The sequence below is a fragment of the Neopelma chrysocephalum genome, unplaced genomic scaffold (assembly GCF_003984885.1).
Source record: "Neopelma chrysocephalum unplaced genomic scaffold, ASM398488v2 Primary Assembly neopelma1_62, whole genome shotgun sequence".
Taxonomy (NCBI): domain Eukaryota; kingdom Metazoa; phylum Chordata; class Aves; order Passeriformes; family Pipridae; genus Neopelma; species Neopelma chrysocephalum.
In genome coordinates this window covers 8,954,772-8,970,573 of record NW_020897719.1, presented here as the reverse complement: position 1 = coordinate 8,970,573, position 15,802 = coordinate 8,954,772, and the positions used below count along the sequence as shown (strand labels likewise).

The window sequence follows — 15,802 nt, the reverse complement described above, 5'->3', positions numbered from 1 at the left end:
AGACTATGGTGAAAGATTTATAACATTAACAGAAAAATAGTGACCTTAGTGTTAGTTTAGCACAGAATTGCAGCAACAGAAGTAGAAAATTCTTAACTGCAGTATATTTGGCTTTGGCAATTCAACAGAGAAATGACCTTGGAAAAGCCACTGGCTAAGATGGATGTAAATAACTGCACCTGTTGAAAATGCAGTCCACATAGACGTGTATTGCTTATAGGGTCATCAGTTAGCAGTCAACTTTCTTTAGGAGTTTATATTGCTCATAAACTTTAGAACAAATGCTTTAGATGGAAGTTTTCCAACTTTCCAAGTTAGTCGTAACTTTTAAAAGTAACTTTTTTACTGATGCAATAATTCACTTAAGCCATCATTAAAATATCTTCATCTGTCCACACATTGGAGTGTGTATATGGAGTCAAATGAGTGTATCGAAGGACATAGCCATCTGAAAAAACCCACAAGACAGTTCTTTGTTCTCATACCTAGGAAAGTTTTTCAATTAGTCCCTGTCCTGCTGTCCTGGTTAGAACGGCTGGGACCAATTCATCCCTGGATGGGTGTAACCCAAAACTGTGTATTCTATAGCCTCCATGCCATTTCCCAAAAACTGCTGTCAGTAGAGGCCTGCAAGGTGGGAAGATGTTCCTGTACCCTTTTATGGAATTCCCTGCTCTGATATCCTTATATGGAATCCCCCGCTCTGATACCCTTATATGGAAGAGGGACTGAGCATCCGCTTGCCCTTTTATGGAATTCCCTACTCTGAGGGAGGGACTGAGCACTCCCGCCTGAACTGGAGAGTATATAACTGGGAGTTTCAGAGCCTTAGACTCTCTCGTGGGATCCAGAGGAAGACTCCAGACCACTGCCTTCAACTAGACTGAGACCACCACCCTCGACTGGACTGCAATCACCACTTCTGACCAGACTGCAGCAGCTCTCCCACCAGCAGGTTTATTCCCTCTCCCTTTGCTTTGGACTCGGGGGTGGGCCAAGGTACACCACTCTTGTTCATACCCTAGGGTGCTGGTTTATACATTTGGGTTTTGTGGGTTAAAACCAATTGTCTGTCTGTATAATTGTACTTATTGCATTATTTTAATAAATTGTTATTGTGACTTATAAATCTCTCTTTTAAATTGAGTTCATTTTCCCTTGCTGGTTAATTTTTAAACCAGCACACCTGCACATAAATCAGAACATTTTGATTCATCATTCGGTATTACGGTGTATCTCAAGAATGACTGAAAAAAGAGAGATACTTGTTAATTTGAAATGATGAATTGATTCTGGAATTGTTTCTGCAGAACCACAGCCCCCATTAAAAGACATTTCTGAATCACACAACACCACTGCAGCTAGCAGAATATCAGAAGCTAGTGGAATTTATAAGTTTTATGAGATGAATTCTGGAATAGGCTGCATACAAAGTGAAATGACCCATCACATCTGATGAAACTTAGTGGTGTTTTCTTGAGCTGAAGAAATATCAAGGAGACAGCCTACAGAGAAAATGACATGGGTATTACCAAGCTGTAAGAGTGAGCAAGTTACACCTGCAGAGATGGAGAGGGATGGAGCCATGGCCCATTGCCTCTAGCACCGCTGCATGAGAAATGCACACAAACTTAGCAGCCAGAGACTTGGCATGGGTGCACACAGGAGTTCTACAAAAAGTTCCTATTACATTCAAAAGAAGAGTATAGCTCAGTGGGAAAGGGCCTGGTAAGAGCCTGCAGGGAACTTCTGAAAGTGCAAAGGGGGGTGTCCTAAAATTGCCAGAGATTGTAGACACCCAACCTGGCCTTGGAAATGACACCCAAACAGTCTTCTCATGGAGCTTTGCTGTGTCTTCTAGTAGCCCAGGTCAGTTGCTGAACACTGGCCACCTCACTGCCTTTCTTCTTTCTCCTTCGTACTAGCCTTAGGCATTTCATATCTAATTTTAAAAAGTTTTTATTGCTCCAAAGTCTTGCTTTAACTGAACTTTCAAACCTCGGGATTACCTTAATTGAGAACTTGCTCTAAACCTGGAGCAATTTGTGTGCAAGTTATGATCTGGTTTTTTTCTGTTTTGAGAAGAGGAAAAGTTTAGTATGGGTAGTAAACATGTCTTCCAAAAAGCCAGTGCAAAAAAAAAAAAGGTTGGAAAAAATTCCTGGTGTCAGAAAATGAGTCACAAAACTGAACTGAATGTGGATGACTGCTCACTGAGTGTCTTTGTCTGGTATCAAACACTCCTTCTTCCTCCATCCTCAACTCCCCTTTTTTTTTAAGCTTATGTAATTATTCCAGTTATGGTATTAGCAATACTCCTGATATATTCCAATGTCAGCAAGATCAAAATCAGTCCTGGGAAACTGTTTTCTTTATGTATAGTTTCAACAGCAACAAGGCTGCAGATAACGGAGGCTGTATGTTAGCAGCCTGCCTTATGCAGAGCACTTACCAACCTGAGGCTTAGGAGTGGAAGATCATTGCTTTTTTGCGTATCTTCTGTTCAACTGCCTAATCACATAATTTTATGTGCATTTTTTTTATGTTTTGCTGGATGAAAGCCTTAGCTGTCAGAATTGTTGTTACTGAACTTTTCTGAGCCATCCTACTGTCTTCACCCTGCTGCCTGATAACAAGCACTGGCATGGGTTTAACATGCAGGCCAATGTATTCCTCATTCCATTATTTATAGACTTGTAGTCCTGGAGAACTCACAGTGATCACCCTGTCCCCACTGTCTGGAGAACTTCTGTATTTTAAATTGCGAGTCCTTGGATCAGAACTTTTCCTTGGAGAGAGGTGTCCCTTGCCCCCAATATACAGGTCTGCACTTTCATGTATGCATTTGTTATTTGGCCTATTTGTTTCTGGCATCAAAGGAATAGTTTTCCCAGGAGAGATGGGTACCTCCTCTTGCATTCCTTCCTTCTCACAACCTCTAGCTAGGAGTGATTTCATTTTATGTGGACGTGCTGCTGCCATAAAACATTTCACAATAGCCTAAGGGCTAGAAGAAGTAAACCAACACTGCAGAAACCTGAAATCAATTTTGCCTGAGATGTGCCAATGCATATGGACTCACTCCTGGCAAAGTATATTCCGGGAAGTACCTTATTATGCTGATGTGCAGTAAGTGTATTTTAAGGAGTCTAAGGCAGTCTCTTCCCTTCTTTTGGGATTCTGACTGGGCTTATGTGTGAATAAGATGCCAAGTTGCTCAAATAAGGGCAGTTCTGGGCATGACAAAAGTAAAACTGTAGGTACTGAGAGGGGTTATGCGAAAGGGAGGTGCCTTCTGAGTTCAGACATGTTCCTGGTTTGGTGGCAGCTGAGCAGGGATTACAATTTTGGATTGAAATGCCTAGCTTTCTCTCACTTCAATCCTGTTGTAGGTGTGTACATATTTTATTAGAGCTAGTCCTTGAAGGTCTTGATCAAGATACCTTGTAACTGCCTTGGCTGGAGAGGCAAAGACTGGAAGCTTTAGTTCTGCCAGACCTTGTGCAAATCAAGTCACTCTTTTCTCAGCGCTTTTCAATGTCAAATTCCTTTCTACTGAGCTGGACCATGAACACTGGTCTATGTCAACACTGTTCTGAACCATTCTGTTGGTTCTACCTTATTATTAAGTGTTAAGGTGTTTTATAGAAAAATCAGACTAGTGAGAACTAGTCTCATTAATGGGACTTGAATACCAGCTCCTTAAGGCTTATGTATTGTCACCAAGCTTCATTACCTAAGAATTTCATAGTCAACACTATCTGATAGTTGTAGCATTGTGTTAGCTCTGATAGTGTAAAGTAAAGCAAGATGAGGTAGGTACATGGGGTAAAAAAGCCACGCTTATTGAACTGAGGCAGTTGGAAAAGTAGACAAGCTTTCCTTGAGGTTTGAAATAAAAGTGTGAATTGCTACATTTTATTCAATTTAAGTGCCTAAAGTAGGATTTCATTCAGTGCTATGTGAAGGGGTCCTTCTTTGTCCCACTTGCAGCTGGAAGGGGAACCAGGGCAACAGATGAAACATCTAACACAGGTGACACTCACCCTTGGCCTCAAGTTGTGAGAGAAGTATGTAGAAAAGAACCTGCCTCACTACTTACATGAAGCTGTAGTTGCTTCCATCAATCTTTCCAACTTCTGCATCAAATACAACTATTAATGTAGCAGAGGAAAGAAGCCAAGCCAAGCCCAACATTTTGCATTAATCAATGCAGAGTGTCTTCTCTGGATGATGATTCAGAGCAGGAGCATATCTTAGATCCTCTGAATTGCCTCTCAGAAGACATTTTCTTTTTGTCGCAATAAGCTTAGGAAGATTAGTGTCACCAGGCTAAAATTAGCCTTTATTAATTCACCTCTAATTGGTAAATCCCTGCATGAAGAAAGCACCTTTATTTTTAATGCATAACTGCTGGTTCAGCATACCCACTGGAGGCCTTTAACTGTAATTTTTATGAGCACAGACAGACAACAAATAAGACTGGTAAAGTGTCCGGTGTTTGACCTTGTTCCATTTGCATTTTTATTTTTAAAAAACCCAAACACATGTATTTTTCTATGTCTTTTTAAAAGAGAGTTAATAACTACAATAGTTTTATCTCTGCAGGTGGGGGAATGATCACACCCTGTAAAAATAAGGGACTTACCATTCTTTGGCTTCCACTAAATACAAGTGTGTGGTCTGAGGTCCCAGAGCTGCAGGGATGTTCTGAACTTTTTAGGCAGTGAATGCCTAAGTGAACTTTTTGGATAGGTGGGAACAGGCTCTTCATTTACAAATACATCAAAGTTTCTGTTAAGAATTTATTTCAATTTATATTGTGAACAAGTAAGGTGGGGAAACATAAGATACAAGTATAAATGCTCCAGAGTCAGATTTGGAGGATTTTAGGAAACTAGTACTGATAGATTTATTTTCTTTTAAATGAATTCATCAAGGGGGTATTTTTCAGTGGAAAATACCTTTGTAAAAATCCTTGGACACTGTAAAAGAAAATAACTCTCAAAAGAGTTCAAGTCTAGCCTGGCCAATTTTTATTTTCAAAACAGTTATTTCCATTTTTAACAAGCTAACTTCTTGCCGAATAAAAAAAACCAAGGGAAGTTTCCATGGGCACTAATCATTGAGATCCAGTTTTTGAAAGCCATATGAATCCCTCTCTAAATGTCATAAATGCTAAAAATACTTTTAATATACAAAGATTTTCTTAATGTACAAAGAATATGCAGTGTCAGCTAGCTTCAATAGGCCAATAAGCAAGAAAGGGACATTTCTGCAGGTCATCTGTAAAAAAAGCACACGCTTGTAAAAAGAATTAAGCATTTTTTTGAATGTTGCCAAAATTCCGCAGAGAGACCCGCTTCAGAGAAAGCAATTGTTCTGTATGGGCTTAATCACACACAGAGATACGTAATTTTCTACTATAAACATGTTAAATGCAGTTGATAATAGTGAAACTGTACTGATGCTCATCCCTTTTTTTACCTCTCACATATTTTGGAAGAACTGCATAGTACTCTATGCTGTTTGGCATTTTAAGAGTTTTTTTTAAAGCTGATAAATCTGAAAAAAAAAAAGATCAAGTCGAAAAGGGAAACAGTTGATGTTTTATTTATATATCTTGTGTTTGATAAGAAATTTGAGACATCATTTTAGAAAATAGCATTCTAAATCATACAAACATTTTACAATTGCAACTTACCATCTGTATTTAAAGGAAACAGCAGCATAAGTCCATCAGAAGGCTAATGTAATTTTAAGGTACCTCTGCATACGTTCTGTTATTCTGATTTAAAATGTCATATTCTGCATAGGTGCAGAAGAAAGAAAGGCTTTTGGGGGGGGGGTTAGGCTTTGAAGTAGTAAATAAGCAACACAGAGAGTCAAGTCAATAGGTCAGAAGAATTAGACAAGGATACCAATTACATTCACTTGCCTTCTTTAAGAGCTTGCTACCTACTTAAAGTACTAGCATAGTGTCTATTGCTTTAAATATCACAGTGTTCACACCAATAATATACAGAAACAGGCAGGGTTGCATTTACTATACCCCATTTTAATAAAAACCATTTCTCATAAACAGATATTTCCAGATCTTTTGCACAGTTGTGTATGAAAACACTTATAATTTTTGCTTTTACATGCAATGATTTATAATTAATATACTAGAATTGCACAGTAACAGTCAAAATTTACTTATCTAATTAAGCTAGTTTATTCTAAAGTTATTTTTTGCAGCATCCCACTCTTGCTGCTTAATAAGTTGGTTAGAATTCAAATACTAGAGAAATAATGCATCAAAGAAAACCAATCAAGTGTAATTTACAAAGGTACAAAATATACAGCAAAGTTAACCTCTCATTAAATAAAATATACAGATTAGCTGATGTTACAAATCATTAGCTAACACCTTATTTTAAGTGATAAACTTCTAGGGAGCTTCCCCCTCACCTTCAATATAGGAGAATTACACAACAGTTCCTTTCTCTGTATGTTTATGCAATGAGTCACATTCACTTTAACTGCTGATAACAGAGGACTGTGTTTATCATTTCGCACAGTGCAGCCAAAAATGATCCCTGGTGGAACTGCAGTAGAGTCAATGTGAAACCCTAGAGATCAGTTTTGTCTAAGGTATGACAGCCTATTCATCTAAATATTTATAGTAATAATGCCAATCATTATCACTGTGGTGGCTGTTAAACCTCCATGAGAATTCTCCTGTAATCTAGCAATCAATGTATCATTAAAATAAAGTGTTGCCAATATACTCTGCGACCACTGTTAAAACAGCAAGCTATGAAAACTGCCTACTTATTCTTAAACGGATCTCCCTGATAAAAAATGAGTTTTAATAAAAATAGCATGTTCCCACTTAAACCAGCCATTGTAATTAACAGTTTGGAATGAAGGGTAAGTGCTTGTATGTTAGGTTAGCAAAGAAGTATAACACCAGCCCCGACTACTGCAATGTCACATCCCTGATGTTTACTCTTGGTCCAGGCGTATATTAACCATGGCAAAGCATCGGCCTAGGCTCTGAAAGAATGGTACAGCAAAAACATCTGTCAGGCTCTTCCATACAGTTTGCACTGAAGGCAAGACCATGAGACAGGTTTTCACAAAAGGCACCACAATCCTGTAAAAGAGAAAATTAAAGATGTGAAGATTGGTGCTGCTACAGCAGGGGGAAATAAGGATAACAAAACACAAGTGTGACATCTTATGGCAAAGGAAGTGATTTTATAACTCAAAATATTTAAACAAGTTGATTTCACTCTCTTGCAGTCCTTCTCCATCAATTTTGTTTGCTTACAGCCTCATACCTGCACATGCAGAAGCACCATGATGCATGTGGTCCTCAGGCCAGAATAAATTGTGTGCAACACAGGGGACAGGAGACACCAGCTTTCTTTTCATCATGTCTCTGCTTCCTAGTCAGAATTTTTTTTACATGCCTTTTAGAATGATGATATTTTGCTGTTCTCTCGCTGCTGCTGGCAGGGCTGGTGTACATGATATGCTGTAGCCCTGCTGCCACCAGCTGTGGCTGAAGAGCAGACTCATCTCCTAAAGACTTACTTGCGCTGTGGTAATATCTGAATGTGGGTCTTCGGGGCTAGACAGAAACACCATGTTCCCCACTTTGATTGACTGAAAACAGTGCTCTTTACAATCTGTTCTTGCCCTGCTGTCTCTTCTGGTGTTTCTCCTATCTGTCTCTCTCCCCCACACACAAATGCACAGGCACACATGCACATCACCATTGGTGTCTCAATCCTGCCAATCTAACATCTCTGTTACAAGTTGCTACAATAAAACAGAAAAGGAAAGCAATATCCAGTTACGTCAGATTACTACAGTACAGAGACATGCCGCACCGCAGAAAAATGGGCTGATCCTGTAAATGTTTTCATTTGTGGGTGAGAAATTAACATAGAATGAGGTAAAAATGCCTCATCAGGGGAAAAGATAATCTTATTCACTCAGGGTGCATACTTGAAAGTATTGTGCTTTCATCTCCTGAGTACTGGTAAGCAACTGGTAAGCAACACTCCATATGTGCCAATTCCAAAGCAATATCTTTAGTGGTGCCTTTAGCCAAGCACACTAACAACGCAGGTGAGCCTGAATTGCACATATGGGCAGCTCACGAGGGCCAGTGGGTACATGATAACTGACCACACTATTTTAAGTTATTCTCCTTTCTTAATTATTTACCAGCCTAAACCCCTGGTCATTTCACTAAGCTGGATGTTCTTACTTTGGTGCAGACAAATTAAATGTATAAATAACTTATGTAATACTGAAGTGGTACTAGAGCAAAGTTTTAAAAGAATCTCTGTGCCATATAGAAGACATTTATTTCCTAAATTAGGTAAAAGAAGCTATAGATTCTTTTGATAAAGATAATAAATTCTGTTCTAGTTTGCCGTTGCATTAAAAATTTGAATTCCCAATCTTGCATCAACATAATTCCGCTGCAAAACTCTCACTGACTTTGGTGGGAATGACAGAAAATATTTAATTTACTATTTCATCATAGGTCTGAAAAAATTAAAAAAAGTACTGTGCATTTACATTGCGTACCTCTCAGAATAACAATGTAGAAAAAAACCCTGACCCATTCAAAAATGTTGAAGGTTAGAAATGCACAGAGTCAAAATTAATTACTTTCACTGTTTATCTAACTGGATTCTCAGCTTTTGTCACACAATACAAGCCATATACTAGTATGTCCATGCTGCAGTCTAAGCTAGCCCAGATGGATTTAAACGAGAATAGTTTTTCTAAAACCTTCTCTTTTGTCTCTGCTGAAACAGCTAGTAATATACACCCCATATAGAACTGTGGGTGTTACTGGAATAATGTGTCTCTAGTTTTAAACTGAACACTGTAAACTATGTGCTTTATAACCCCCTATAATACCACTGCACATAGAATTGATGATTTCTAGAGAATAAAATCAGGCCTTCACCTGTTAGAATACAGCTGATAAACATCAGTAATGCAAAGGAAAAAATAATTAGTATTTCTCCAAGGAACACAGGGAAAACGCCAGAAATGGCTACTCAGCTTGTGTTGACTTCAACTCTTTTCCATTTCAGTTATGTCACTGTCATCTAAAATTAATTTGGCATGACTTTTTTTAAAAATCTAACTGAACTGGAGAGAAGCAGAAAAGCTGACATTTCTACTGGACCCTCTGTTGACAGGATTACACAAAATACAAACTAAACAAACACCACATTATGCAGAAGTTTCTTAGAAAGATGTAGAAGGCTGGAAAAGCAGTGATCATAGTACTTGCGACTGCTGTAGGAGTCATTCACACAGTGCCAGAACTCAGCCTATATTGATAATTTTAAATAAAATAAACATTAAAATGTTTTGGTAATGCTTTATAATCTTTTAGCACTTGCTATCCAATTTTATGGTAAACGCATGCAAAAACCAATGTAGGCTAACTCCACATGAGACAATACATGATAGCAACCAAAGCTAATTAATGTAAATAACTTTCAATTTTAAAATAAAAGTCAGTCTACTTAGACAACAATTACTCAAACACCTTTCCTCAGAGAAGAAACTCCTTTACAGCCAAGAGAGCCGTAAAAGGTATTTTCTAGCTTTTAAAATATGTTAGTGTGTGTATATATGTATTTACATGTAGGTAAGTCCACATCCTGTTCTGCATGGGACAGGTTATTCTACGGTGCAGTATTTCCAAATCATCAGAAGGTGCAATGTGTCTTCTGTGGAGTGACCAGGCACACGCAAAAAATAAATAACCAAATGCCATTAGAAGCCATGTTTTTGTTTTGTGACCTGACAAATATAACATACACATTCTTTACTCACAATGCTGTGGGTTTACTCCAGTCTGCACTTCTATTCACAGACGTGGTAACTGCTTGCTTGAATAATGTCTAACAGTGAAATTAAAGGCAGCATATCCCAAGGATATTAACATTGATGCCATATACTGGTACTACTAGTGTTGCCATGTAGTACAGCACTGGGAAGAAAATGAAAGCTCTGTTGAATTTGTCCTCTAAGCTGAAGACAGCTACCTATATGACCTCTCATTGAATCTTGCTATGTATGTATATATTATAAAACACCCATCCTTTCACTAAGTAGAATGAATCGTATCTTTTGGGAACTGTTGAACTGAAAAGAGCAAATTACCCCATTTTTTCCCATCCTATCCTATTTTGTCTTCATTCTGTTCAAGACATGACATCTACAAAATCATACCCTTCAAACTTTCTCACTTTTACTCACATTTCTTTTTTTTCCTCCTAATTCCTGAGCGAATGTTGTCAAGAAACAAATACCTCTTGGAAATGGCAGAGCACAGTTAAACTCCCACTGATAAGGAAAATCAACTTGTCAAATACTTGGGCAATGAGGTTGGAGTAGTCATGCACTGTTAGTTCAGATTCCTGCTTCAAAGTGAACAATCACATCTTCTCTTGCAATGTTTTTCAAAATGGAACCTCAGACATGTCTTAATGCTATTTTTCAGATCCTACGTGTCTTAATGCTATTTTTCAGATCCCACATGTTTCTGTGCTTAAACTACCTAATTACAAGTATGCACACATACTACATCATGATTTTGAATTAAAAGTCTTGTATGGTTCTACAATACAAGCAAGCATTGTGAAAAGATGGCTAACTATCACCTAGAATTGTACAGTTTCTTGTTGTGTCCCATTAACCCTTGGGATGAGTGAGGCAACAGATAACCACCAAAGCCCTTCACAACTCCTACGCAGTATACGAAGTGCATTATAACCAAACATTATCTACTCAAGGACCTGGGTACACCGGAAAAGATAAAATTACTATAAAGGAAGCAAGAGAACATCCACCTACTTCCTCTTCATAAACCAAGGGATATGTATTGGACATCAAAGAAGAGGCATCAAGGCAACACCACCAGGTCATAAGGTGGGTCTTCATGGCATAGCTGCACTGTAATTTATTTCAATTTCAGGCAGTCAGTAGGGAGATGGTTTTAGAGTTGAGTATGATAGTAGTAAGTTAAGTAAATGAAGTTGTGGAATAAAAAAAAGGTAAGAAATTATGCATGTCCATATGTGCTTCTCGGCATGGAAGTTCCTGGCTACATCTTAGCACCGTGAATGGAAGCTCAAGCCAAGAAATACTAGCTGATGGTAAGAGTATAAAGCTGTGTGAATCCTTGTGGTTTACAGCCCATTTCAGATCCCAGACTCAAGCTATGGATCCTCAAATGAACCACTGATTACTAGCGTCAATATGCAACATACCCAAAAACTATTCAGGTAAGACTACAAAAAAGCATATATGAAATCCAAGTTTTAATTTCCAAGAGGAGGCAAATATGCGGCTTGGAACAAGAATCAGCCACTGATCTATAATAAATATAATGGTTTTGCATGTGCTGCCTGAAAAACCAGAAGTGTTCTGCTCATGTTCAAAAACCAATAAACTTAACAGCTGCAATCTAAGGACATATTTAAAAGCTTGCTAATTTTCACAGAAAGATGTTAAAGCTCAGTCTGGAAATTTCTGCCATGTATAGTCTGGGGTGAGAATGACAGTCATCTGCAAAGGAAAAGTGAAGCAGAATTCCTTGAACTGGCTTATGTATAGATCACCAACCTGCTAGCTGGCCCAGTTTCAGCCCGTAAGTATCTTTTACCAGGTAGTGTAAAAGCAGATTCTGGCTCAAGAAGCCAGTTTAATAACGGAAACAGAATATGCTCCATCTTTATGGTTAAAATGAAAATTAAAGTATTATTACATATTTCTTACTCAGCTTCCTTTTTGCTCTTCAGGAAGACTCACACGTTTGCTTCCTTCTCTAGCAATCATTTATCTGGTAAAAGACAACATTTACCATCAGGTATGAGGGGGGCAACTTGCAAGGTGTCCTCGAGCATGAAAAATGTTGAGTCAGACTTCTGTGGATTTTATCATACAACTGCAATGTGTGACAATCAACAGAGCTTTGTACTTGAGTACTTCCAAAAGCTGTTGAAACACTTTTGAATTTAGCCTCAGGAAAGGCTCCCTTATGCCATATCAACATCATCATCTCACTGGTTTGGATGATAAATGTGAGGCACAGAGACTCTGAGTGGCAGCCTTCTGGGAGGGTGCACCCAGGGTTTTCCCATGACATTTAAACAGCTGAAGACAGAGTTATAATGGAATTCCCTTCCTTTCACGCACAAAACAAGAAGTTACTTTTTTTTTCAGACCCAATGGGGCTACAAGGGAGCCAATACCATGTGTTTAGGGCCTCTGTACCTGCACTACTTCTGCACTACCCTCTTAAATGCAGAAATGTTGAACTTCTTACTCCCATGAAATCTGGAACACTAATAAGAGCAGAGAAGCCAACTTAGTTTTGGTGTGTTCCACCTCTGTGTTGAAACAAATCCAGCTTGGGTTTGTGGGAAGATGAGACTATTGGCTTTGGATGGTAGCACTGGATGGGGCTCAAGGAGGTGTAGATAGCACTACTGAATTACATGATCCTTTCACACTCATCCCAGGTGCAAGGAAGATCAAAGGGAGAGATCCCTTCAGTAGTGACAACAAATGCAGGGAAAGAAAATAAGTTGCCGAGGAAGCAAGGGTGTTCACAGAAAGTCAGGGGAAACTTTTCAAATGAAGTGCCACATTCAGACCTATTTCAGATGTACTGAGAACCCACAGTTCCTGAGATAGTCACTAGGGACTACTTGCATAAATAGAAACTGACCTCTGAGTCCTGGATCAGTGAAACTCATGTCTATGTATCCAGTCTGTGAAACCCAGATACAAGATCATTGTGAAGCACAATAAAGTACTACAGTTTTAATATATTTGACACTGATGAATTTTTCCATGGATGTCCCACTACTGGAAACTTATATATACTCACTGTACCCTTAAGCAGTCACACTGTACACTATGGCACAGTGACAGCTGACAGACCTAAAAATCTGGGCACACTATGCACTGTTTGTTCATAACAACTTGGGAACCAGAGGTGTAGCAGGTGGGCAGCTCTAAACTGCATTACAGCTCCTTTGGGTATTATGCAAATACTATGCTCCAAAAGTCAAGTAAATCGGTTTTCGAAGTGGGTAATGATGATGTCATCAAGCCAAACTTCCATTCCACTTTCAAAAACTGAAATCTGCATCCACAAGATTGACACTACAGGTTCAGATAATCAACGTATTTGTAGTGCTTTGAGTTTGTTTCCAGTCACTGTGTTGTATTTTGCTTTCCTTAACAACTTCTTCATGATTCCAGTGTTACCCAAGTCAAATGAGACTTTGCCTAAAACTCATGTATATGGAAAATCCTGGTTTGCAGAAATGATGTTAATGATCTGCATTCATCCCTTCCTCTGCAGCCTGCTGGATTCTCAGTTCTTTCCCCAACCTCATTCTTTTCCCTGCCTTTCTACCTTCTCCACAGTCGTCTCCCTTTGTGGTCTCAAGGTACTCTTCCCTAATATTTTGCCAGTGTATTATATTTAAAGTACATCAGGTTGCTGTGACTTGGAGAGCCACTGTATTTGCCTGTGAACTTGGGCCATGGCCAGAAGCAGCTTTCCTGAGCTCAGCAGGGTTTTCTGCTTAGGTGGAAGTGCTTTGGGGCACTGCATCTAGAGATAGCCATGTACCAGATGCAAGACAGTGACAGTAAATTTTTTAGCACTAACAAAGAGTGAGCTGGGCCCTCAAAAGCTTTCTTCAGTCTGTGAGGAAAAAAATGAAAGAGGTAACTGTACTAAAGAGATGTCAGGTGTTAGTAATACTTCTACCTTTACATTTAAAATACACCTTTGAATAAATTATGTACTTCAGTTTTTAAAAATCGCAGTCATTACTATTACTCCAGAAGCCAGCCAAGGCTGGAATGCACAGCGGTAGGTGCCATCCAAATGGCAATATGAGCTCTCTGCCCCAAGGAGCTTACATAGTCATGACAGACTGCTGGTAAAAGCAAGGCAGGGAACTGAATCACAGCGAAAACACTGTTTTCTTTTCTTTCCCTTCAAAAATAAAGCAGCTGATTGACTACCGGTTGTAAAGACGGAGATCGCTAGCTGGGCAGTAATGAATGCTACAGGAGGAGAGCTCTGCGGAGCTGCCGGCAGACATAACACGGGCTTACCAGATGTGCAGGCAGCTGAGCGCCGCGAAGATGATCCCCACGACCAGGGCCAGGGGTATGGCAAGGACCAGCGTCAGGAGTTTGTAGATCACGTACTTGCTGAGCTCAAACAGAGCGTGGCTGCAGATCCAGACTTTGTCGAAGGAGTGGGTGAGCTGGGGCTCCGCGATCACATCCTCGAACCCGAGCTGGAACGAGAGGAGGCTTTGCCGTCACCCGGGGCTGGGGCGCGGGGAGCCCGCCGGGGACCTCCCGCTCGCCAGGGACCCCCCGCTCGCCGTGGACCCGAGACCCGGCCCCGGCCCCGGCCCCTTCCGCCCCCGGCCCGGCCCGGCCCGGCCCGCACCTGAAGGTGGGCGTTCATCCCGTGGGGGTCGCGGTCCAGCTCGTCCTCCGCGCACTTCTCGGCCTCCGAGAGCGCGGGCCCGCCGCTCCGCGGGAAGTTGTCGTCGTCCATGAAGATGCGGGTGTCCACCTTCTCCGTCTCCAGCCCCATGGCGCTACCGCCGCTCCGCGGCTCCGGCCCGGCCCGGCCCTGCCCCGTCCGCCGTGGCTCCGCCGGGCCGGCCCAGGGCGGAGCGGGGCTGCCCGGGACACGCCCCGCGGGCCGCGCCGGGGACGGCGGTGGGAGCGATGGGGAGCCCCGGGCTGGGCTCACGGTGGGCGCCTGGCGGCAGCCCGCCCGACCCCCGGCTCGGCAGCTGCTCTGTGGGCGCTCAGACCTGCAGAAGGGTCCCCTGGCCGCCCGGAGCCGCCCGGTGCGCTCGGTTTCCCCGTTCCCTGCGGTGCCCGGCTGTCACCGCGGCGTGACGGGCCTTTGTCAGCGTTTGTGGCATCGCAACAACAAGCAGCGGGAACAAAAAGCCTAGGGGATTATTGGGCCGTGTTGGACCGTGTCTGCCGACCCTTTGCAGCTGTAGGGAAAACAGGGAAAGAGGAGGGGAAGGGAGGTGTCGCCACTGACCACCGAGTTCCCATGTCCGGCCCCACTGGCCCGTCAACTCCAGCGTGATTTACTTGACTCTTTCTCCCAAAACTGCATAATTTTTGCTGCAATAAAATACTGAATCTGCCATTACAAGCTATTTTCATGCCCTCTTTGGGTTTTAGCTTCAGTCCATGCAAATTATTTCCTCTTGTTTTATTTGAGAACATGTTTTAAGCCTAAAAGTGGTCTATATAAGGTAAATTATTATAATGACTGCTAAAAGTATCTGGCAATATTGATACGCAGTGTGAGCTTATGAGCTGGCAGAAGTTCATTCTTGCTGCATTCAATAACTACAATCACCATCACTCTCAGAGAGAAATGGTGTTACTAACCAATAATCCAGGCTTGTTAAATTAAAAAAGAAGTTCCAAGGGGTAATTTTCTTTAGTTTTCACCACTGCATTAAATTAAGGATAGCTTTAAACTTCGAAAAGCTCACAGGAAAGTGATATAAAAATTACTTAAAGTTTGGCCAGGAAATCACCTATTACAATGCTCTGGACCACATTTTGACTTCTGCAGAAAAGCTTTGCATCTATGTATTACTCATGTTGACACTTTTTTTTCTCCCATGTTGATGAGTTTACTGATACTGCTGCCATGTAAATGGTTTGGATCTAGCAATGTAGCTGTGGC

General features: G+C 40.9%; 1 protein-coding gene across 1 annotated transcript; it reads right to left on the bottom strand.

Moving 5' to 3' along the window:
* Window positions 1-5,591: 5,591 nt before the first annotated feature.
* CAV2 (caveolin 2) lies at window positions 5,592-14,720 on the bottom strand. The gene is made up of 3 exons (XM_027682214.1): window positions 14,522-14,720; window positions 14,176-14,363; window positions 5,592-7,141 (listed from the first exon to the last, which is right to left on the bottom strand). The coding sequence occupies exons 1-3, from the start codon at window positions 14,669-14,671 to the stop codon at window positions 6,991-6,993; spliced, it is 489 nt and encodes a 162-aa protein (XP_027538015.1). The 5' UTR covers window positions 14,672-14,720; the 3' UTR covers window positions 5,592-6,990.
* Between the last annotated feature and the right edge of the window lie 1,082 nt (window positions 14,721-15,802).